Genomic DNA, 24,431 nt, shown 5'->3' on the forward strand with positions numbered 1-24,431 from the left:
GTGTAGAATGCGGCTGAATTTGCAAAATATGGGAAGTACAGATACAAAACTTTGACGCTTTGATGGCTCAATTAAATTTAGAGGTCTAGAACAATTTCATGGCTTAGATCGTCTTTAGACTCGCCTATGCACGGTAAAAGCCTCTGTGGCGTAAATCAGGTTATTAGAATGCATGAAATAAGTTTATGGTGTATTCATGACTTACCGAAGCAAGAAGTATCACTCTATAATTCTATAAAAAAATCTCAAGTCTGCTATGTGTTTGCTTTGATCAAGCGATGAAACAAACTGTCCCTTTTCAACAAATTCTCTGGAGTATCGAACTCAACAACACGGCCCTCCTCCAACCCTAGAATCTTATCACTTTCCAATACCGTATCTGTTCTATGGGCAATTGTGATGACAGCCTTATCCTTGGCCTTTTTGCGAAGAATCTCGTGAACAAGCTTATCTGTTTGGGTATCTACCGAGGCAGTTGCTTCGTCCAACACAAGGATACTGGAGTTCTTCAAAAAAGCCCTAGCAAGACACAAAAGCTGTTTCTGTCCAGCAGAAAAATTGGACCCACTTTCGCTTACTTTACTGTAAAGGTCAGTAATGGTCTTGTCCAAATCAACATCCTTAAGCACTTCTATGATTGTCCCATCCAGATACTCCTTGAGTGGATCTATGTTTTCTCTGATGGTACCCAGAAATAAAAAGAAGTCTTGCGGAATAATGGCCAAGTTCCGTCTAAGAGAGGTCAAGTCGAGCTTTTCAATATCGGTGCCTTCAATCGAGATCTTACCCTCCGTTTTTTGCAACATTCTGAACAAGGCAAGTACAAGAGAGCTTTTTCCAGCACCCGTTCTCCCAACTATACCGACTTTTTCTCCTGACTTTATTGAAAACGAAATGTCCTGAAGGACTGGGGCACCACGGTCGTACTCACCTGAGTAGTTGTTGAAGTGGATACTTCCTCCATTCCATTCCGCTTGAAGACCATTTTTGGTTCCCTCTGGTTCTAGATTTGCATATTCTAGACACCTTTCCACTGTCACGAATTCTCCATCCAATCTGGAGCTGATGCCAATAAGCCCTCTCAAGGAAGACGAAATGGAGAAAACATAGCTCAATGTAAACCCTACCATGCCTCCAGATGTGCCTTTCCACAGAAGGTAAGAAGAGGCAATGAAAATTATCGTGGATGTCAAAAATTGTAATCTCAAGCCCAACCACTTGTCGACGTACGAGTTCAACGTCAGCACCCTCTTCTCGAAATCGTTGTCCGCATAGCAGATCCGTAAAAACCTCTCTTCTTGGCCATAAGCTCTGACTGAATCTGCTCCTTCAAGGTTTTCCTGAAGAAGAGAAAGCAAAGGTGCTTTGGTAACTCCACTGAGCCTTCGAAACTCACGATGGGCTACTAAGTATACCAGCTTTAGGTGCCAGTAAGCAAAAGACAACACAACAAGGACAGGTATCACCACAGGAGATGAGTAGACGAGAACAGAAAGTGAAAGCGCAGCTGAGGTAAAGTGGCGAGTCACTTGAAAGATCATTTTGGGAATACTGGTTTCGATATGCGGAATATCGACGGAATACCTTGAAGTAATCCTTCCCCTAGGGGTCTTGTCAAAGAACCTTACTGATGTGTGAACAAGACCCCAAGTCATATTCCTGAATATCGAGGCAGCTCCGTTAAATCCCAAGGCACATATAAGGAGCCAACCTCTCAAAAGCCCCACCAACTCATCACTCATGCCTATAATTGCATATCCGGTGATATAAAAGAGAGGATTGTTGTGGTTATCGCCCCACTTTTTGAGCCACAAGTCTGTAGCAATTTTCAAAAGACTGGTTATGAAGGTAAGAGCAACAACCAGTATCACCACTGGTGTTGAGCAGGATTTGAAGTAGGCAGCATAAATATCCCACAGAACTTTACCTTTGGCTGTTTCTTCATGCAACTTGCCTTTGTAGGTTAAGAAATGCTGCTCAAATGGATCGTAGTGGAATTCTGGAGCTTGCTTCACGATAGGCGCCTTAGTTTTGTTTGAACATTCATGTGCTTGCTTGATTTGCACATGTTCTTTTAGCTTTGGCGAGTTTGATGTGTTCCAAATTTCATCATAGGTAGAATTTTCAACCACATTTCCATCTTCGAGGAGGTAGATGCGATTGGTCTGGCTCAAAACTGGAAGGTTGTTGGTGGCCAATATCACTGTTTTCAGGCTTAAAATCCCGCTTTTCGAGAACACCTTCAGTATGAGCTTCTGGCCCACATGATTATCAACAGCAGAAAGTACATCATCTAAGATGTAAATATCTGCTGCGGAGTATAATGCCCTTGCCAATGACACCCTAGCCTTTTGACCACCTGAAAGTGAAACGCCTTTTTCACCCACTATAGTGAGGTCGCCATCTGGAAACTTCTCAATATCAGTGTTGAGCTGACATGCAAATAACACGGCGTTGTATGTCTCCTCCTCGTATTTCAGACCAAAAAGTATATTCTCTCGAAGAGATCCATTCAATATCCACGGATTTTGGCTGACATAGGCGACAGATCCGTTCACAATTGGAGGTTCTCCATCTAGTTCACCTAATATGGCAGAAAGGAAAGCGGTTTTTCCTGATCCTACCCTTCCTACCAAAGCCACAAACTCCCCTTTTTTCACATGGAAGTTCACACCATGTAAAGCGGGCTTTTCATCCCAGAAAAATGAGCCTTGAATGTGGATGGCATTGTCTGAGTTGTCAGTCCGCTTCTCATTGTTGAGTTCTTCAGTATCTAAAAAGGACATAACCTTTTTTAGTGACACCTTAGCGTTCAGAACATGTGTCATTAGCTGCGGGATCTTTGTAACGGGCGTCAGAAGCACACTTAGGAGTGTGATTGCTGGGAATATAACGTCAGCAGTCAATGGCTTCTTATAGTAAAAGGTGTACCATGAAAGTGTTGTAAACGAAACAAGAAACGGCTGTAACAGCCAGAAAAAGTTCGCCACCCTGTTCCATGTCATCTTGGAGCGTTGAATCGGAATCTCAATCTTCTCCTTAACCTGAAGAAGTTTCTCCATAAGAACCGTTTCCCAGGTATAGAGCTTGAGTAACTTCATGGATGAGAAAAGGTCACTAACTGCCTGACTCAATTGGTCTTTCAGGGCTCTCAGTGCCTTGACATACTTTGTAACAATGCTGAGAATAAAGGTGTTCAAGGGTATGAAAACGCCGATTATAACCAACCCGCCAAGCATTGCGTTTCCAACAAGCTTCCACAACGAAAACATGCAGAAAATAAGCTGCGCTGGCGCAGTCACAAATTCTCCTGATCGTTTCACTATCAATGTAATTTTGCCAATATCCGTCGTAATGAGGGTATTGATCTTTCCGGAAGGATACTGCTCTCTGGATTTGCGGGACAATCTTTGAGCTTTTTTGAATATGAGGGATTCTAGGGCAGCGGAGATCTCGTAGCCGAGCTGTGATCCTTTAAATGCTTCTTGCGCTCCCAAGTACGTTATTAGAAGGAAATCAATGTAAAGAGCCAAGGAAAGAAGGACTCCACGCTTAGGATCCAGGCCACTATCAACGGTCTGAATGATTTTCCGCAAGATGTATGGTTTCAAGAACTCCAAAGCATAGCGAAGCCCCTGAAGCGCATATGTGGACAACAAAGTCCTGTGAAAGGAGAGAAATAGCGCCTCGATGAGATTTTGGTGGAAATTCTTCTCCAACGTTTTGGCGGCTTTTTCTGAACTAAAAGTGAAGTCGTCTTTTAAATCCTCGAGCCTAATGGAGCCCATTTTGTAGCAATTGACAAATGCCGGCGTCATATGAGATAGCGTGGCTTTTTGAAGGAACGCTTTCACTTCTTCAAAGGGGAATTCGACGACTGCTAGGAACACCAGAACAACCGCACCCTTGGTCAAACCAGAAAGCACGGCATCTGAAGCCCAAAAGACCGAAAAAATAAGACGCAACTGCCAGTAATGGGTAAACATAAAGGGAAGAAAGCAATACACAGTCAACATATGAGATTTGCTTTTCTTTATGCTTCTGGCCACTCCCAATGCTGCTATAACTGCCCTGGGCCTATCTGGGGGTAGGGAAATAATGAGCAGGAATGTCGCAAGTACCAAGAAGGTCCAGCTTTCCCAGTCTCCAGGAAAAACATCCATTGTTGAAAAACTGAAAAGTATCAAAACTGGGGGTCCGCAGGCCTTATGTACTTGACGTGCCGTGCGGCTCTTCCACCTGCGTCGAGCCACATTCTTATCGCACCTGTGATAAGGAGGACTCGGTGAAAAAGGTTTTTGTTTTGAATTTTGGAAAAGTTTATCAAAGTATATGGTTGGTTTTGTAGAGAGGTAGGAAATGCACTTGTTTCGTATCTTGAAGGCTGGCTTTTGTAGTGGCCAGTTTTCAAAGCCCTCGGTCCAATCATAAGCCGATATTTAGCCGAATCTCTATAATGCACAGAACATTGTTCCACACCAGACTACACCACTGAATGAAATGTACAGAAAATGATCTCCTCTCCCATTTTATGAAGTGAACATCGAGAAGAATAGAAATAAGCTCAACTTTTCCCCTGTCAATGAAACCCTACTCCTTGATGCCGACTTTGCCCATTTTGCAGATACGCCTTCACCACTCCTTAAACACTGACGGTAGCACACAATCTGCAATAGTAACTCTACCAACTTCAACTACAAGCTCTGAGCGCTCTGATTCGATAAATCTATTATGTGAAATGCTATGTAGTTTAGGCAGAATTGACCTTGCTTGCGAGCTTGGCTTGCTCCACTAGGTTCTGTGGAGCATCCTTGCTGTCCAAGAGAAGCTCGATCAATCTTATTTTGTCGTTTTTGTTGAATTTGTCATCGTTGAAGAGGTTTTTGAGTTCGGCAGCCTCCCCAACCTTCAAGGACTCGTACTGCTTGGCGCCAAAGGCAGGCAAAAGCAATTGGTGGTCCCACAATTGGATCTGGTTGTAATCTTCTTCAGGACCGTGGATCAACTTCTCAACAGTGTAGCCCTCGTTGTTCAAGATGAAGAGATATGGATGCAAGTCGTTTCTCACCATCGTGGAAATCTCTTGTACACTCATTTGCAAGGATCCGTCGCCGACGAAAAGGATAACTCTTCTGTTAGGATTGGTCTCCTTTGCAGCGGCAGCGGCACCAAGAGTTGCACCAACAGAGTAGCCAATGGATCCCCAAAGAATCTGCGAAATACCGAACACGTCTTTGGGAAATCTGGTACTGATGATACCAAAAGATGCTGTTCCGCTTTCGGTGATGACGATGTCTTCGGGCTTCAAGAATACAGACAAACGGTTCCACAACCACTTTTGTGTGATCCTGCCACTTTTGTCCATTGGCTCAATGGTATATTCGTTTTTGAAATGATCGTTGGTGTCATGGTGAGCAAGAGCATCCTTCAATTCAGGCAGTTGGACAAGAGCCGTGAGAAGCTCCTTCATGGCAAGGTGATTATAGAAGGAGTCGCCAATGATGGTGTGGTCGGAGTGGAGCTCGATGAAATTTTCGCTCAAGCAGTAGGAGAAGGCACCGGTGTTGAAGTCACTAGGCAAGAATCCTAAAGAAATAACGAGGTCGGACTCCTCCACAGCCTTCTTCGTGGCTTCGTACGACAAAGAACCCACGTAAATGCCCGTGAAAAGCTTCCCATTCTCGTCAATGTGTTTGGTGCCTTTGGCCATAGGAGCAGTGGCGTACTTGAACTGAGTAGCCTCAATCAAAGCAGCTGCCTCCTTGGTGACATTGTATCTTCCACAGCACACGTCAACGATGATGACGGGGTTATGAGAGTTCTTGATCATTCCCAAGATTTTCTCCAAAACCTTCGCTTGTACCTTGGGGTCGTTCTTGAGGGGAGACAAGTCAAGAGGTTTTTCCAAACGCAGTTTTGGAACCTGAACATTGACCATATCGGAGGGAAAGCCCAAGTAGCCTGGCCTCTGGTGAATGTAAGCTTCTCTAATGACTCTGTCAATGACATCGGGCGCCAGAACCGGGTGATCAAGAATTCCGTCAGCCTGTGAGATGTTATCAGCCATCTTGTTGAAAGCATCGTAGGTGCCCTCACCCAAGGTGTGGTGCAACAATAACTGCTTCTTCTGGGCCACTAACGAAGGATATCCGACAATGTGAAGCAAACCAACATGCTCAGCATAAGAACCAGCGACACCGTTGATGGCACTGAGTTCACCAACACCATAAGTAGTAACAAGAGCTCCAAATCCAAGACCATTGGCACTGGCGTTACCTCTAACTCTGGAGTAGCCATCGGTGGCATAAGCGGCGTTCAATTCATTGGAACATCCACGCCACTTAAGGTTTTCCACCTCGCTGATTTTATCAAGAAGCGTCAAGTTGAAATCACCAGGAACTCCAAAGATGGACTGCAAACCGATTGGCTCTTGATGGAGTCTTTCAAAAAGGTATCTTCCAAGGGAGATAGTGTCGGACATTATGCTTATAGCTGTGAATCAAGGGTGGAAATACCCCATTTTATATGTTTTCGTCTGTTCCATAGTTTTTGCATTTGCCGTAGTTTCAATAACCGAAAGGTAGACCTGCTTGAACCGACAGGTCTAATGCCGAATTACCCGAGGCCTGTATGCAGTTCGTATGCAGTATAGATCTTTTGGAACCCAGATACTTCAGCCATTTTGGTCCATCAGTCACGACCTGGCTTACACCATATTTCCCTCCTGGCTGCTTTCATGCCATTGAGCTACCAATCCAACATTATCCGATGTACCGGCCGCATCAAACGGATGTCCGTCTATTTGTGTGCAGGAACTTCGGGTAATCCAGAACCTAAAGGTATGGTCACCAAGGCTCCTAAATACCAAAAAAATGCAATTGTCGAGAGACGCGTAGAGCGAAACCCTTTGGAGTTACTTTTTGCGTTGTTGGCTTTGTGGTTTTCAAAATGGTACGTTTGCACGGCCGTTTGATTCAATGAACAAGTTCTCTCCACGAAATGTTCAGAAAATGCTATCGCTTATTTCACGGGGTTAGTGTCAATTGATCTTTATTCGGCGAATTTGGCCGCAGTGGTACCGAGAAGCAATTGAGCCTTCCATGCGGCAACGGTACATGCATGTAGAGCTATAAGAGGTTTCAACGGCATCAAGAAGTACTACTCCACCAAATTGCAGCCACTGTGTTGGGAACCGTGATTGATTAGTAAAAACAAGACAAAGAAGTATGGCTTTTTTTTTTTTTCTCTTTGAACCAGAGAAACGATTGTCCCTCCCCATGAGAGTACATTTCACATCGAATTTTCTCAGCGCCTATCTTTAAAGTTTATCTGAGCGGTTGTTTGCGGATATTTCTTCATGTCTGGTTTTCGGATAAACTTGAGCTGCTTTGTGGTAACATGAACCGTCAATCCCGCTAGCAATGCTATGATCAAGGTTCAAAATGGCTTTCTTCACTGGATGCGGGAGACACGGATCCAAATCAGGCGTAGATCTCTATAATTTCGAGACCTTTCAAATCAAATGGCATCTACTCCATCACAATGAACAGCGCTAAAACCTAAAATCCAAATGTCGTCTGTATTACAGACTTGACGGCTCTGAAAAGCTTCTTCCCATGGCCAGGGATTTCTTCAATGGATACGCCATGGAAGGAAACCTACCATGATAACATCAATTTCTTTGATAATTACAAAATTTGTCCTCGTGTGATGATTTACAACAGCACCGTGGACACTGAGGTGCAAATGTGGCATTTCTACTTGGTTTCTCGCCCACAAGTTAGCCCATGATGATGGTGAAGCTGGAACATCCCGTGCTGCAAAAAAAAGGGCGTGAACATAATTCTTTCCGGTTTCTCGACCACTCCTATTCGTGAGGTTATCGAAGCGGGAGATGGCAGCCAAAATGCTTATGCTCAGCAATTGAACTTGATGAGAGATGAAGAGGCAAACTTGGCAATCATCAGAAACGCAGAGAGGAGTGGCTATAAAGCAAGTTATCACTGTGGACACCACCTGGTTGGGCAGAATACTCAATGAGTTGAAAAACCGTTTCCATCTTCCTGGCCATCTTGGATTTTCCAACTACCCATGGATCAACAGAAATGAAATGGAAGATGGCACCGATAGATCCTCTTTTGACACTACCCTTACTTGGGAGAAGAAGAAGTACTTCGAATCCAAGACATCATTACCTATTTGGCTCAAAGGCATTCTTGCTCCAGAAAACGCTATCCTCGCTGTCGAGGCTGGTGCTGATGGTATCATTGCTTCAAACCATGGAGGGACACAGATGGATGAAACATTGTCTACCTTGGATGCCTTGCCTGATATTGTGGCAGCTGGAAGGGTTGAAATCCTGTTCACATCGATGGAGGTATCAGAAAAGGAAGTGAAATTCTCAAAGCCTTGGGTGCCGACCACTGTTGTGTTGGTCGTATTCCTTTGTGGGGTCTTGCTTCAGGGTGAAGCTAGCTCTTGCGCTTGACATTTTCTGGGATAATTTTTTTCCAAAGTGGAGACATTGGACCACAGTATTTGGCCAAGGTTGGGCTCGATGGCTCTGTGAAGCGGTTGAAGGTGACTGCAAAGTTTTAGGTGAGCGGGATACACTCATGGTTGTACTTCTTTTTCTTTTGCAATAGAATCTACTTGGACTGTGATGTTTTTAATCGTTTGCTAGGCAGAAACTGGAAGCATCTTTAAAATGATCCGTTTTGTTAGATATGCGGAGATACGATGGTATTTAGAAGAATCCAAATGTTTAGGATCTTCCTCATAATTCATATCCTCACGGTAAGTGTACAGATCAGAGCTCTACAAAGAAACTGTACCCTGACTAGCGGAATGCTTTAGCTTCATTTTGATCAATTGGTATCGAGGAGGCTTCGAACTCGTGTATTTACGAAGCAGCTTGTATTGTTCCCAAGGGGGGTAGAGGTAAAGGAAATATATTTTAATTTGAATTTGGAGCATTTTGAAGTGGTCTGCCACTCTTCATAGCTTACTTCCCTGGGAAAGTAATTGTCTATTATTCAAAAAAAAATTACCATCAAATCACCTCTCGTGTTGTAGCAGTAGGTAGAAATCACCATCATGGAAACACAGGAATCTACCTCGCAACGCGAATGCAGCGTATGTACGGCTGCAAAGCCTCCCTGCAATGTCGAGAAACCCCATATGCTGAGCTAAAAAAATGTCAGCGAAAGCTTGATAGACAGATTCTGCGACATCCTTTTTTCAAGTGACATGAAGCGTTCACATACAGCCATTCTCTATCCTCTTGATTACATTACCATATTAGTCTCACAAAGTCGAATCCACAGTCATATTCTGCCTAAACAACCCTTGACCAGTGCCTCGACAAAGGGCTTGGCGATGTCAGTCCGTTTGTTCTCAAATTGACGGTCTCGTTCCTCAATTGGGACAACTGCAGAACGGGGGTGTTGTTGGTTCACGATTATTTTTAAGACTCGAGTCCTTACCCCGCGACATCTGTTTGCGGAGTAAACCCTTCATCAGGTCCCTGATAACGCAAAATTAAAAACGAAAAAAGTTTGGAGCAGATGCACGCCCTAAATTAAGAGGCTTTTCAAGCTGCAGCCAGTTCTTCTATGCGTGTAGATACGTTGGTGTGGACGGTTTTTGCTCAAGGAGATACATCAGTATGGGGTGTTCCACTTTACGACGAGCAACATAAATGGGCTTTGTGTAACGATGCCTCGACAATTGTAAAACCCTTTGTTTCACGCAACGAACACTACAGTTTTGTGATCGGCGTTCAATATATTGTGCATTTGAAAGAGGAAAGCAGCACTGCAAACCTGCCTGGAAGACAATGGGATCGGTTTACGAGGCTGTCACAATGACAGGCGAGTAAATGAGATCTTCTCTGGACGCAAAACTTACCGGAAAGTGCAGGCACGTGTATCGTAAACTGGATTCGAGACTCTCGCTTAAGCTCAATTTAAATTTTTAAAGTTAGTAGATTGACCCTCGGCACAAAAACCGTTATTTCACAGAAACTACCCAACCCTTGCATATGGGTTGCACACCTCGTCAGGCAGTGAAATATTTTGTAAATAGTGGACAGTTTTCGTGGCTTCATCACAAAAAACGTTCCTTGCACGAGACCCTGACAATCAACAATGCATTGAGATACGGCACTGACATTATCTAGAGACGCTCTTTTCGCTGGAGATGCATGAACTAAGCCCCGACCTTCTGAAAGCTTCGAGTCCATGGCCGAAACGGGATTTGTCAGTTCTTTGAAAAGAAGTAAAATACGTGACCAAAAAGATTCCATCTTCGACTGCCTGTCTCTCTTTGGGATGTCTAACTCCTGCCAAGAATTCAAACAAGCCCATCCGCTCCCTGTCAACACTTCTTCAAGTCTAGTAACAGGGTTTGAACTTTTAGGACTGTCTTAGAGCAGCTCCTGAGTTTCAATCAATGCAAGCTCCTGGACCAGTGTTTTTTATTTGCTACCTTTTCGCATGATAAACAGCATTTATCTGGAATACGCCACCAGAAATGTGAGATATATCTACAGAATCACCAAGGGAAGGGCTAGAATCTCTCGGAGAAGTGCTTCTGTTGCTTTTCACAGGACAACAATAAAACGACAAAGCAGAGAACCAGACAATCGAGCCATCGTACCACGTAGAATCCGGGGCTACTTCTTCTTTCAACAAGTTTATTCCTTCTAGGCCAAGTGGGGTTTTAGTCTTGAAATGGCATGAACAAAGAATTGCGCCCACTTGCAAAAGTATATAAATCCCTTCTCTTTTCCTTCCTTATGTTTCGTTCTCCATAACACAAGCAACACAAAATGGGGATCTTTAAATTCCAGGCCTTGCTTATCGCCGTGTGGTACATTTCTTCGGTACTAGCATTGGTTATTGAACAAGATACAGTTGTTGACTCCCCTGTCAATTTGGACATTGGAAGCCTCACGGTCAATGAGGGAGTGAGTTACACTGTCAAAAACAACCTCCTTACTGCTCTTGCTGGCAATTTGGACAACAAGGGAAGCTGGTTTGTCACTTCCACTAATGGTTTGGCTGCTTCTGTCACTATCGCTTCTGGTACCATCCTTAACTCCGGTGACCTTGTCTTCGATACATTGCAAGCCAGTGTTATCAGTAACTACAACTTGGACTCGATTGGAACGTTTTCCAATACGGGAAATATGTGGATTGGTATCAGTGCCTTCTCCTTGGTGCCACCAATTATTCTCGGTTCTGCTTTGGATTGGTCAAACTCTGGTAGGATCTATCTTAAGCAAGAGAACGGGGCTCCTTCCCCGATAACCATTTCTCAAGTACTTGGCACCATCGAAAACGATGGTACCATCTGTCTTGAACGTACCAACTGGGTTCAGACAACTACCATCACTGGTTCTGGTTGCGTGAATGTGAAGGATGACGGCCACCTTCAGCTTGAGATCACTCCTTGGTCTGTTTCTGACGATCAGACAATCTATCTTTCTTCACCCTCGTCGGCCTTGTCTGTCCTTGGTTTGGAACCTAGTCTTTTGGGTGCAAAGACGTACAATGTTCTTGGTTTTGGTGGTGGTAACGAAATCAGAGTTAACACCGGCTTCACAGACTATCTGTACAACGACGGCGTCTTGTCACTTTCGTTCTTCCTTGGTGTCTTCAGTATTGACTTCCGTATTGGTGAGGGCTACTCCGATTCCGATTTCTCTACCAACGGTATTGGACGTGGCGGCACAAGTATCTCCTACAGTGGAGACTATCCTGGTGAAGTCCCAGAGCAATGTTTGTGTGAGGACTTCCCAGCACCACCTGAGGAAACCGACACCAGCTCTGTGGTACCACCTGAGACTTCTGAGCCTGAGTCCTCTTCTACAGACGATACATCCGAGCCTAACACCACTTCTGAGCCGGAACCTACCTCCGAGCCAGACTCCTCCTCTGAGCCAGACCCCTCTGAACCCGAGCCAACCTCGGAGCCAGAGACATCGGAAACCGACACAGCTCTGGAGACTGATAACTCTTCAAGCACAGACGAACCCTCTGAGACAGACAGCATCTCTGACTCTGACTCTGACTCTGCCACCGATACTGGCTCTGCCACCGATACTGGCTCTGCCACCGATACTGGCTCTGCTACCGACACTGGCTCTGCTACCGACACTGGCTCTGCCACCGATACTGGCTCTGCCACAGATACTGACTCTGCCACCGATACTGGCTCTGCCACCGATACTGGCTCTGCCACCGATACTGGCTCTGCTACCGACACTGACTCCGCTACCTCAGGTCCTGACGACACTGGGAAGCCTACCAAAACCTCTGATGATGGAAAGAAAACCACAACTGTGACAGAGTGCACTGAGACCGACGGTAAGGTTGTTACCAAGACCGTCATCATCTGTGAGACTACCGAGCCAAACGGTCATCCAACCACCATCACCACTTTACCTCCTCGTACTACCACATATGTCACCCATCAGAAGACCATCACCGAGGTGGTTTGTGAAAAGGTTGTGGAAGGTACCATCATTATCTACACCACTGTCACCACCAAGGAGCCATTGGTGACCCAGAAGCCTGGTGACCACAAGCCAGCCCCTTCAACTGTTGCAGGTGTGCCAGTCACTGATACCACTCAGACTATTCAAACGACGGCTTACGTTTCGACTTATGAAGGCGGAGCTCCTCTTGCGAGATTCGGCTTTCGGTGGCTTCTTTCGCTTGCTCTTCTCGTCGTGTTGTGATTTTGCTAGTTCGACTTCGTGTCTATTCTTTCGCTTTACTTTGAGGATACTTTTCACTTCTGCTGACCATTTTTCATTCGTGTGCTGCTTTCTTGGCTTGCAATACCCCTTTAATTTAATCTTCTTTCATCGCGTGTAGACTCTCGCTTTTCTAATGTTGATACGAGTTAATGGTAATAACGTTGGCATAGTTGGTTACTACTGGTTGGTTTCTTTATAATAACGCGTAGTCTCTTCTCGACTCGCGCACACATTTAGTCCAATACTTAAGCATTGGTGAATGCTTGAGAAGTGATTCGAAGAGATAAACTAGCATGAAAGAGCCGAAACTGCTACAGGCCCTAGGGCTCAAGCTGAAATGGAATTCACCTTCCCAATTATAGAGCCTGAGTGTAGTAAGTTGTGAGAAAAAGATCCTCAAATCCATTTAGTTGAATTCTACCCCACAAGTCAACGATAACTGGATAAAAATTGGTCAGCTTTACCGATTTTGCGAAGAAAAGTAGTAGGGGAGAGTCCTGTTAAATTATATTGAAAAGCTGATTTTTGAGGTGAAAATGTTAATTGGTATTTCCGATGCCCTTCTAAATTCGCATAGCTCATACAAAATGTGCACCTCATATTATGAACTTTTGGTCAAACTACAATCTAATGATAGCTTAAAAAAAATTTGATAATGACCTCAATAACAACATTTAAAAAAAGAAAAAGAAAGCAATTCTTCTTTTTCTGGCCATATATGTGCTTGAAAAAAAAATTCCTTAGCTTGGTGCTTCCGTTGAACAGTTTCGTCGGCTTACACTAAATGACTGATCTACTTGGCGAAGATAATTTACAGAGTTCTCGGGGCTACTGAGAGAGAGCTCTGAAGAAAAACTAGTTGGATGTGACGTAAGGATAGTATACATTGTGCAATAGAATCTTCCTTTCTAATTTGAAATATTTTTGAAGTATGATCATCAACTATTAATCGAAATTTGGCATTATTCGTTCGCTTCAAAGATAAAGAGATTCAACAGCTATCTCTGTGTTTATTACCTTGTTTTGTATGCGTATTAGTTAACATCGAGGTCTTGGGTAGATATCATCAGCCCCTGAACTGAGATAATGAAATCGAGGGCAGCCCATGTCTTCCAGGATCGATCTTTGCAGAAACAGGTATGCAATGGAATTTTTTTGGTGAGTTTTCCTCTCTCTAACAGATGCGTATGAGAAGGTACGTTCCATTACCCCACACATTAAAATCGTTCACCATAGGCAAGCAATAACCCAACCTATTTCTAACGGCAGTGACGGGCAGATGAAAAGCTTCCTATAATGGGTACTATTAGCAGCATCTTAATCCTGTTGAATTAGAAATGAGGTAGTCTGAGAATGAGAAATAGCTGCTAGTTTGACAGCGCAAAACCTCCTCGGTGTCAATTATTGCAAAACAAGATCATAGAGTACCCTTAAAATTTCAACCTCGGCAAGCTTTGACCTCTAAAGACTCTTTTGTGTGAAGAAATGAGCAACTCTGGCTATTCGCATGGAGGGTTCAGTTTGACAGTTTCACACGCTTTATAATGAGGCGTTATGACCCATTAAACAATGAGACGGTCAAAGCCTGTTAAATAAAGCTGTTTTCATGGTCATATCTTGCTTGCTGAGCGAGTTATGAGCGATTCTGAGATTATCACACCGGGCACGTAGTTTTCCCGTAGATGAGTCCTCGAGATCTTGCCAATTGCTTCAAGTACTTTCTTAAAGGTGTAATAAGGCTCCAAAGTTCATTTGTACACGTATGAGAGACCTCATTGTCGTGATTGGAGGTACAATCTCATTGGGACCAGGTTGAGCTCAGCATGTAACACAGCGGATCACAGTCTTATTTTTAACACTTCCATTCGGATATTTGGACTCTAAGCTTCAAACTCATGTCAAAATAGCTGATTCTTCGCCATGTTTGAACAGCTCAAATTTGTTATGAATCTCAACAAATCACCATAATTTAACACCACAACATCCGACCTGTTTGCGAGTAGGAAGACTGAAAAGCTTTAATCCCAAGTAATCCAATAAGCCCTTTAGAATACCAGCTTACTCCGTGTGGTACCAGACAAATGTGTTGTGATGAAATATGGATGACGAGCGTGTCATATCGAGTTGAAAAGTGCTATGTCACAAGCAACAGCACCATATTAATCAGCAAGTCAATCTGACCCCCTTTGGACTGATTTATTGGAATTCAAGGGGCATTTGGTAAACGGTCTTATCTGTTGGAGTAGGATGTTTTGATTCTACTAACCTTTTTGAGCGCGTTCGAAAATCAAAGTGAGGCTTCGAACGTATTTTACTGAGGATACTAAAAATGTCGGGTTACTTAAGATAAATGAATAAAACTTTTGAAATGTTGTTTAATTACGGTAGGGCTGCTTCAATCTTTCAGCCCAACCAAAACTCCTCGATTCTGAATCATAAGGTGATTTCGATCACCAAATGCTACAATTCACTACAAATTGTTGTAAGTGATAACTATTTATTCAATTAAACGATGGTGCACATGAAAGGCACAGCACCACGTCCAGCGTGCTTGTTCAAGTTGTTGTCCTTTGGAGCGTTGTTCTTGTTCTGAGTAGTCTGAGCGGCCATTTTGTTTCTTTGTTGTTTGATGATGGAAATGTAGAGAATTCACCTCATATATATATCTAGTAGGCTCTCGTATACTCGAGGCTTTCAAGTCTCATAAGACTGCCGTTTTGAGCTGGTCAATAGCTCTGTGTTTCACCTCTTTTCCAGTTTTGGCGTGGCAATGTGATTTCAGATGCAGCGATTTTCAAGGAGCATGTCTTTCAAACGAGATTTGAAAATTTTCTTTCTCCCAACAGTTGTAGCCAATGGGTGGAATGATTCCGTTTGGAAGCCAAGGAATATTAGGTTTTCTCTGTTGAAATAGACTCACAGCATTACGTCGCATACATGGCTTGGCAAACTTCAGATATACCGACTCGAACAATAATCATGCTATCGAGAAATCCTCGAATAATGATCGAAAATGCCATTAAAAATGATCTGAATGCAAAAGATTGTATTCATCTCCGTGTCTCGGTCACCATCAGATTTTTTTGATGCTGGAATCAGAACTGTCGCAAAGCCATTCGAGGATCATTGATCTAACTGAAGAACTAAGAATAATCAACAGGAATATTTCGATAATTCAATTCGCCAAATAAGACCAGAAGTCCAAGGTTCAGCCGTATGGTTTCATTGTGCAAGACAATTTGGACTGCAGAAACAAGGTTATGAACAAACCACTTAATCAATTGCAAAGATAGAGTCCTATCCATCCATGTTAGTATCTCTCTTTGGATTGATAGTTGTGTTGCTACACCCGACTTTGGTGTACGCTAGTGAAAGTGACTTTCTGGGGAATGACAGCGACATTTCGGGACATTCCTTTGAAGGCAGCTTGTCAAACAGTGAACCTATCGTTCTAACAGGAGACTCTGAAGAGCGTGTTGCGTTGGTTGATCAAATATACAACATCGAAACCCAAAATGCGTTACTAAGTGAGGCGCAAGAGGCTCCTTCGCTTTGTGGAGTGACCTCTAACACCTCAATCTCCACTCATTTCGAATGCAGTAATGCAATCACATTTATTATCCATGTCAGCAGCGAAGATGACGAAAATTACAGCCCGGCTTTCAACTGTTTGCTTAAGAATTTCAAAGGTGCACATTCTATTCGGCCTGAGGGTGCAAAATTGGAGGCAGTTCTGGCAGAAGAGAACTTAAAGACAGTTCGGGAAATGCTATGGTGGTTAGACATTGCTGAGCTTAGGAGATTGGTCAAGCATTGAGGTGGGTCAATGTGTGGGTGTATAGATTAGACTGCTCAATATTGCTAGGGCATGAGTACACAGTGATTTGCAATGTGATGAAAAAAAGGTTAAGTGTGTTCGACACAGATTGTTAAATCACGTTTCTTCTTCGATCATTACTTGGATATCATTGCAACTGTGGTATACTTTTGAGGAGCTCAATCATTAAAGTCGCGAACTTCCAACATCGGTATGGGTGCCTCTCATTTCAACAAGGCAGGAACGATGAAATATGCAATAGTGGCTAGATGAAATACAGTCGAGGGAAATTTTCCAATTGCTTATTTTTGAGTGATATTTTTGTTTGTAATTGTTTTTCCATATTGTCACCCTTGTAACGCTGCCTTCAATTGATGGCACAAGGTCTGAAAAGACGCGTTGATTCTGAGGTAGCCTCAAATTCGTGGGTAAGAAAATGTGCCATACATTGCCTTTTCGATACTTGTAGCTTATTCTGAATGAAGACGCGTCTGTTGACTTCCTAACGCAAGGAAGAAGAGAAACGTGCTTCAATTGCAGTGATTGGAGATATAAGCACACCACCTAAGCTGTAATTATGTCCAAGCGAAGAGTCGTCTTTTGATTATATTGGTTTCAATAAATCAGCATAAAAACACTGCTTCTGGTGGTTTTATCGGTGAGACATTAGGAAAAACATTCGAGACAATATCAGGGGAGTTGGAATAGGAATACTTGGTAATCAATTAAGAGAATCAAGTTCGGATAAGCTGCCATACTTGAGACTTATTAGGTTAGATTTATCATGTAAGATATATTACATTATAGCTTCTGGCTAATTAACGTTCTGATATCGGTTTGCAAAACTTTAATCAAACCCAAGACCTTTTGATGAGGTTTCCAAGTAAAGACCTATTAGCCATCTAGTGATCTATTTCGTCCTGATTTAAACAAGAATGAAGTATACGATGGGCTACAAAACATGCTAGCTAGTACAAACGTGTACTACACTCTAGTACAGCCTTCGCCAGTAGTACCTCACGATTGATCTTCACCACAGATAATGTCTTCTCGAGAAGATGTGATATTACCGCATCAGGAAGGCTAAGCGAGATCTTTACGTGGCTTTATTTTTTAGCCCATTGTTCTATCCCCACTCACGCGGCTTCAACACACTTAAGCGATGATCAACAAAATATGATGAGCTATGATGTTTTGGCTAATTCTTTTATTTCAAACTTATGTGGCACTTACAGCGGCATTTGCCGTTCCGCCTAAAGACCACAATTCCCGACAATACTTCGTTGTGGAAATTGATCACTCCCATCTGGCTCATAACCTAAACACATTCATTAACGAACATTCAGAATACCAGTTCGAACATTCTGTCAGGGGAATAGATGATCACTTCGTGTTCAGCATTGATAAAGATCACGACCACTTGCATTTTTTGGGTAATCATAATTCTGACACCCACAAACTCATGAAAAGAGCTCCAGGGTATGAGGATGCACACGATGCTTTGATAAACCATCCAGGCTTGAAACTGGTCCAAATGCTATATCCTACGAGACTTGAGCGTCGAAGACCAGTACCCATGGATCTCAAAAGTGTTCCTCCTTTAGGGGTAGGCAATGACGACTCTCTGGATGTGTTTAAAGAATTAAGCGAAAAGCTTGATATCAACGACCCACTTTTTCTTCGCCAATGGCATTTGTTAAACACCAGGTACCCTGGAAACGACATAAATGTCAAGAACGTGTGGTATAGTGGTATCCGTGGTCACAACGTTACAGTAGCAGTGGTGGATGACGGTCTAGACTACGATCTGGAAGATTTAAAAGCCAACTTCAACGCCAAAGGCTCATGGGACTTTAATGACAACACAGACTTGCCCGCTCCACGTCTTTTTGACGATTTCCACGGTACACGCTGTGCTGGCGAAATTGCAGCTGTCAAAAACGATAAATGTGGAATTGGTGTGGCGTATGAGGCAAAAGTTAGCGGGATCAGAATACTTTCAGGTCACGTAACCCTGGAAGAGGAGGCAGCTGCATTGATTTATGGTCTTGATGAGAATGACATTTATTCAAACTCATGGGGACCCTCAGATAACGGTCAAACCGTTGCCGGACCCAGCTTGTTGGTTCGAAAAGCCTTCATTAAGGGAGTACAGGACGGTCGTCAAAATAAAGGGGCAGTTTACGTCTTTGCTAGTGGTAATGGTGCTGACAACTATGATCAGTGCAATTTCGATGGGTATACCAATTCGATATACTCCATCACCGTGGGCGCCATTGATCACAAAAACTTGATTCCAAACTACGCAGAGTCATGTTCTGCTGTTATGGTGGTCACCTATAGTTCAGGCTCAGGTGAATCCATTCATACAACTGACTCAAAAGAACAATGCTGTCATACCCACGGAGGGACATCAGCAGCTGCTCCATTGGCCGCTGGAGTGATTGCATTGATGTTGGAGGCTAATCCAGAGCTAAGCTGGAGAGATGTTCAGCATATCGCTGCAAGAGCTGGTGTGACTGTGAATGAAGATGACGGGGAGTATCAGGAAACCACCTTGGGGCTCAAGTACTCCCACAAGTACGGATACGGAAAGATGGATACAGAGAAGCTTGTCAATATAGCAAAGGAGTGGAAGGTTGTGAAGCCGCAAGCCTGGTACTACGCCGATTTAGTTGAGGTCAACGAGACGGTCTGGTCCACGACAACAGGTGCTAGTGACTGGATATCTAGCAGTGCAAATATCACCGAGGACGATTTGCAGCTCGTCAACTTCGAACGTGTTGAACATGTCACAGTGAAAGTCAACATAGAGTCCACTTTTCGTGGTCAAATCCAAGTAAGATTGATTTCGCCTGGAGGAGTCGTAAGCAAACTAGCTGAACGTCGACCATTTGATAGAGTTGGAACTGGCCTTCAGGATTGGACGTTCATGTCTGTGGCACACTTTGGTGAGAGTGGTGTGGGAGTTTGGAAGTTGGAGGTTTCGAGTTCACGTGGAGAGAATGAGGTCACTTTGAAAAACTGGCAACTTCGATTCTTCGGTGAGGCAATTGATGCTGGTCAAGCAGAAAAGTACGATATAAGCAAGGATTATGCTGCTGAGCGTCGAGATTTAAGCAAGGAAGTACTGATACAGACCACCGCTACTGAAGCAATTCTGACAGTTCTTCTGACCACCTCCGCCACTTCGAAAGCGACCGATAGGGCGTCAATTACCTCAACCGATGCTGTAACTTCAACGATATCCACAGGTCTGGAATCTGAAAAGTCTAAGAACCCTCAGGAGACGGCTAACCATGGCGGTAAGCACAGTGCATTGGAAATTGATGCACAAGTGTTGCTAGCAATAGCGGTTCTTATATTCATAATTGCAATTGTTGTTATGAGGAGGCATAACTCACTGAAAGTCAATAGACGGCGCCGGGCTGAAGCGATTGAGTTCGATTTAGTTCCTGGGGACGATTACAGAGACACATCGGAAGAGGAGTTGGATTCATCGAGTTTGAGCAGCAGGCACCTTGACCGGGATGATACAAGGTTGTTAAACGAGCATCTGACGTTTCAAGTCGGCGATTTTGAGGGATCGGATATGGAAAATGGGATACAACCTGATGAACAAGGAATTCGGGGATAAAGAAAGGGAAGCTTATGAAGGCATTAACTTAAACAACAAGTTTCATAGTGAGATATAGTGATTATGAGGGAGTACAAATTGCTTTTACCGTAGACCGTAAGGACATTTGATTTCGGTGCACGGGTGTCAATGCCAAAAGGCAGCCTCAAACCTATGGAAAAGATTCAGATACGATTAAAAAAGCCGAAACTAGTCTACTAATACCTTTGGAATTTTGGTCCTTCCAACCGCGGCCAAAGTGACATTCGTTCTTTCTACTCTTTTTGACGGCATTCATAGCTGCTGAGCTATCAGAGTTTAATGACTTCTACAACTGATAAAAAGATGTGATTTTATTCATCTAGACAATGGTGCACATGAAGGGCACAGCACCACGACCAGCGTGCTTGTTTAAGTTGTTGTCCTTTGGAGCGTTGTTCTTGTTCTGAGTAGTTTGAGCGGCCATGTTGATTTCTGTTGTTTTATGGTGTAAAGAAAGGGAAATCACCGCTTATTTATATTCCAAACGCTCTCGTAAAGTTTCCGTATGTTTGAGGCTTTTGAGTCTCATAAGACTTCTACTTTGGGGTCCTCAATGACTTAGTGTTTCACGATATTTCCCAATCCAGCGTGACAATGGAATAAGCTGAAATTTGATGGCTAAAGGAACCAATGACTTATCTTTTCCAGGCAACAAGCGATAAAGTCTCAAGCATGAATGTCTTTTTTCTTGTCTCAAGTTCTCTATTATTTCGTACTTAGGATGTGAGCTTGGTAATACAGAAATTCTGATGGTGAGAGACTTTTATACAAACAGCAATACGAGCTAATCGCCTGAGCTGCGAAGTGGTTCTTATTTGGAAGCTACACATTGTCATATTGACTGAACAGCTTAAAAATTTGTCGTTGACAGTGCTTTCCAAAGAAACTTTCATGTCACTTACATATGCGAACCGCTCAACGGTGCAATTTTGAAGCTACGAAAAGCTATGAAGAGCCCTAAAGTAGCTATATATGATTACTAGACACTCAACACTATGTATATTTTTATTATAATTTTTTATACGGTTCCCATGGTGTTAAAGGGGAATGCAATGACATTATGACATCGACGTCTAAGTTCATAAACTTTGGATGTCAGTTAGGTATATGGCTATATAGGCCTCAATAGTACTGCAAAAGTTTACCTTCAATCCATAGAACGTTTGATACTAGCCTTGAGACGTTAAAGACTACTGTTCTGATGGAAAGGAAACTATAGAGGGGTTCCAATGTAAGACGATCTTCCAGGCTTTAACGAGAGTTACTTGTTAAGTTCATCGAATACTACAGTCTATAAAAGAAGAATCACTTTCGTCTCTCGTTGTCGGCTATCATGAGGATTACCAATTGTTGTAGTAGAAGGTACTTTGCAACTAAGAGTTCCCTCAAAAACCCAGACATCCCCCGGCTATTGACGGAAACGCGTCTCAGGTTTGCCATTAGTTAGTAGCTTATGATTACAAGTCATAAGCTTTAGATGAAAATGATACTAGATTTTTTCTTGTCATTATTATCACTGCTCTCTCAGTTGTGGGATATCCTTGGTATGCTCTATTTGCTGTGCGTTGACAATGTCAGAATTGGGGTACCCACTATTCATCATTGCACTTGTTGCTATTAAAGTAGCCTACTTCGATGCAAAAATTAAACTAATTCTTCCACATTAGAAACCCTGACGCTCCTCTTATCTCACAAATGTAGTCATTTGAGCAAAATATTGAGAACTCAAATTGAAATCCATCATTCAATATTCTCATCTTTAGGAGCAGTAAGGGAACAGGTGCGTGTTATGCATTATCAAATTGATATAACCCTGCTTTATTTTTTTAAAAGAGAATTGAAGAACACCCGTTTTTTGTCCAAAGTTCAAATTGTAGACGATAAGTTGAGAGATACTGACGTTATAGCTCAATCACAGTTAATAACATCAAACTATGGCGAGAACCGTCTATTTAGGTATCCTGACGATCTACAAAGGTGTCAAAATGCAAAAAAATTAGCTAATTATAAATCCCTTGGACAATTTCGATTGATAAGATGCGATTTACATCTTACTTTTCCCGCAAACGTCACATCTCATTTAGGTATCAAAGCTAAGCAATGAGACTCTCAGGAGAAATTTACAGCATTTATCCCAAGCGTTTGGATAGCTTCACTTCACCTTTTATTCACTTTCTGATTTTTAGCATAGTTTTTAAAAGTAACCTTTCTGATGTCTACTCAAAGTCGCACCACATATACAAAATGAGTACCCAAATTTCTGACATCTCACCAAATTGTGAAGAACGTCAAAGATACAAAACAAATTAATTTTGTAACTACGACATCAAGTGTAACTAATTTGTGTTGGTTATTTAATCAAATAAGTGAGCCACTTCTCTGCTGACACGTGTCACCCCCAAAAAGTCGCGTAGCCACCAGCAATTACTGCAATCTTACACCCCAGAATTGAGAGAAGTATCAACTACTTGCCATAATCAAAGTTCGCCCGAACAGATATGAAAATATGGCATTGAGGTGTGGAGAACAAAAGGATGGGGAGTGAGATAGGGTTACGGATAAAAGGATTTGAGGAGTCAAGAAAAGGGGTGATGAACAATCAGATATCAAGCTAGATGGATGAAGCTGGTGAGATAGGGCAAGATGAAAGGCTTTAGTAAGTAACGCTATGTCATGGGTACAAATGGCAAGTCGTTAAACTGTTGCTTTAATTCAATCACGGCTACATAGTGGAGGGAGCAAGGATGTGGTGCTATTTCGGTCAAATGTCACACTAACGTCAGGGAGAATGTCATTCTACTTTAGATGGACATCAACTGGTGTTGATGGGTGCTACTTGAAGTTGTTTGGGGCTCTTCAGGTTGCATAAATGCTGCCTATGGAGTCATTCATACCATCCAACATAGATAGCATAATCTATCATTCTACAACGAAATGAAGCTACGCAAAAGCACGGGGCGTTCCATTAGAGCCCGCAGCATTGTTTCAAGCCCAACCTCCGCCCTTTCCAAACGCTGTAGCCACGCTGATGCCTATCCAGAACCCAAAGTCACCAATACAGCACCCACACAACCCCAACGACCCCACCACGAAGCTGGCGCCCGCCGCAGGCGGCGCTACTACGCTACGCTCCGTAGGGGCTGGGATAGGCACGGTTTGGGGCGGCGGCACGTCCCCATCCCCTTCCTTGGATATATATCCCTCCCGTCCCCGGCCCTCTCCCCGGCCAATGCCCGCCTTCCCTGGGCTACCCTCCCCACCCGAATCCTTTCTCTTCAGTGCTAACTGCACCCCCGCCCGGTGCCATATAGCGCGTCGCTCCCTTCTGTTATATTGGATACGGCCAAATTTGGTAGAAAATACTGTTTCCCGTCCGATCAACGAGCGTCAAGCTGCCAAGAGCCTCAGTGAGTAATACAGTGGGAGACCATGTGTGAAATTGGGGTGCTGTATTCTTTTTGCTCGCGCCAGCGAGGCACTTCTTTTTTCAGGCCCTCCCGCCTGGATCCAGTGCACTATTCTCACTTCTGCCGTAGATTTTCGCCCGGGCGCACAATTCTGTGAACTCTTGCGCCCAGCAATAATCACACTTGGCCCCGATTTTGATTCTTTTTGGCCCACCGGCACTCTTTGGCCCTACTTTTTGGCCCAACTACTCGACACTGCTCTTCCAGTACTTACACTCTACTGCGACCACTTCTACGTCCACCTTCCTCGACTTTGGCGCCAACTTTAGTAAATCTACTCTACGTCCTTGGTTTCGGCGCCGACTTCACGAAATCTACGTCCACTTGGCCCCGAACCCGGCGCCAACTTTGGTCAATCCTCCATCTCTGACCCTGGTTTCGGCGCCAACTTTGCTCCCCTGGGCCTTGGCTTGCCACCACCCACTTCTTAGGGATGTCTGGGTTTTTTCTTAGGGATGTCTGGGTTTTTTCTTAGGGATGTCTGGGTTTTTTCTTAGGGATGTCTGGGTTTTTTCTTAGGGATGTCTGGGTTTAATTTCTTAGGGATGTCTGGGTTTATCTTAGGGATGTCTGGGTTTTTTTTTCTTAGGGATGTCTGGGTTTATTCTTCTTAGGGATGTCTGGGTTTTTTCTTAGGGATGTCTGGGTTTTTTCTTAGGGATGTCTGGGTTTTTTCTTAGGGATGTCTGGGTTTATTTCTTAGGGATGTCTGGGTTTTATCTT

The 24,431-nt window shown here is 43.5% G+C and overlaps 6 protein-coding genes and 1 non-coding gene across 7 annotated transcripts; 5 read left to right on the forward strand and 2 right to left on the reverse strand. All coding sequences in view use genetic code 12, as the record gives it.

Annotated features, from left to right (window-relative positions):
- Positions 1-254: 254 nt before the first annotated feature.
- On the reverse strand, positions 255-3,986 carry CXQ87_005006 (uncharacterized protein; the record flags this gene model as incomplete). The annotated part of the gene is made up of 1 exon (XM_025483437.1): positions 255-3,986. The coding sequence occupies one exon, from the start codon at positions 3,984-3,986 to the stop codon at positions 255-257; it is 3,732 nt and encodes a 1,243-aa protein (XP_025337650.1).
- A 764-nt stretch (positions 3,987-4,750) lies between these two features.
- On the reverse strand, positions 4,751-6,481 carry CXQ87_005007 (alpha-keto acid decarboxylase family protein; the record flags this gene model as incomplete). The annotated part of the gene is made up of 1 exon (XM_025483438.1): positions 4,751-6,481. The coding sequence occupies one exon, from the start codon at positions 6,479-6,481 to the stop codon at positions 4,751-4,753; it is 1,731 nt and encodes a 576-aa protein (XP_025337651.1).
- Positions 6,482-7,635: 1,154 nt separating this feature from the next.
- On the forward strand, positions 7,636-8,598 carry CXQ87_005008 (uncharacterized protein; the record flags this gene model as incomplete). Its single annotated transcript, XM_025483439.1, has 3 exons — positions 7,636-7,748; positions 7,978-8,437; positions 8,536-8,598. 3 exons carry the CDS (start codon positions 7,636-7,638, stop codon positions 8,596-8,598), a joined length of 636 nt encoding a protein of 211 aa, XP_025337652.1.
- A 2,233-nt stretch (positions 8,599-10,831) lies between these two features.
- IFF6 (Iff6p) lies at positions 10,832-12,745 on the forward strand (the record flags this gene model as incomplete). Its single annotated transcript, XM_025483440.1, has 1 exon — positions 10,832-12,745. The coding sequence occupies one exon, from the start codon at positions 10,832-10,834 to the stop codon at positions 12,743-12,745; it is 1,914 nt and encodes a 637-aa protein (XP_025337653.1).
- Positions 12,746-16,073: 3,328 nt separating this feature from the next.
- Positions 16,074-16,583, forward strand: CXQ87_005010 (uncharacterized protein; the record flags this gene model as incomplete). The annotated part of the gene is made up of 1 exon (XM_025483441.1): positions 16,074-16,583. One exon carries the CDS (start codon positions 16,074-16,076, stop codon positions 16,581-16,583), a length of 510 nt encoding a protein of 169 aa, XP_025337654.1.
- A 1,462-nt stretch (positions 16,584-18,045) lies between these two features.
- CXQ87_005011 (S8 family peptidase) lies at positions 18,046-20,220 on the forward strand (the record flags this gene model as incomplete). Its single annotated transcript, XM_025483442.1, has 1 exon — positions 18,046-20,220. The coding sequence occupies one exon, from the start codon at positions 18,046-18,048 to the stop codon at positions 20,218-20,220; it is 2,175 nt and encodes a 724-aa protein (XP_025337655.1).
- A 3,359-nt stretch (positions 20,221-23,579) lies between these two features.
- Positions 23,580-23,695, forward strand: CXQ87_005012. Its single transcript, XR_003148175.1, has one exon. It is a non-coding gene; the product is annotated as a 5S ribosomal RNA (ribosomal RNA).
- The last annotated feature ends 736 nt before the right edge of the window (positions 23,696-24,431 follow it).

Source organism: Candidozyma duobushaemuli (genome assembly GCF_002926085.2).
Source record: "Candidozyma duobushaemuli strain B09383 chromosome Unknown F_B09383, whole genome shotgun sequence".
NCBI classification, from domain to species: Eukaryota; Fungi; Ascomycota; class Pichiomycetes; order Serinales; family Metschnikowiaceae; genus Candidozyma; species Candidozyma duobushaemuli.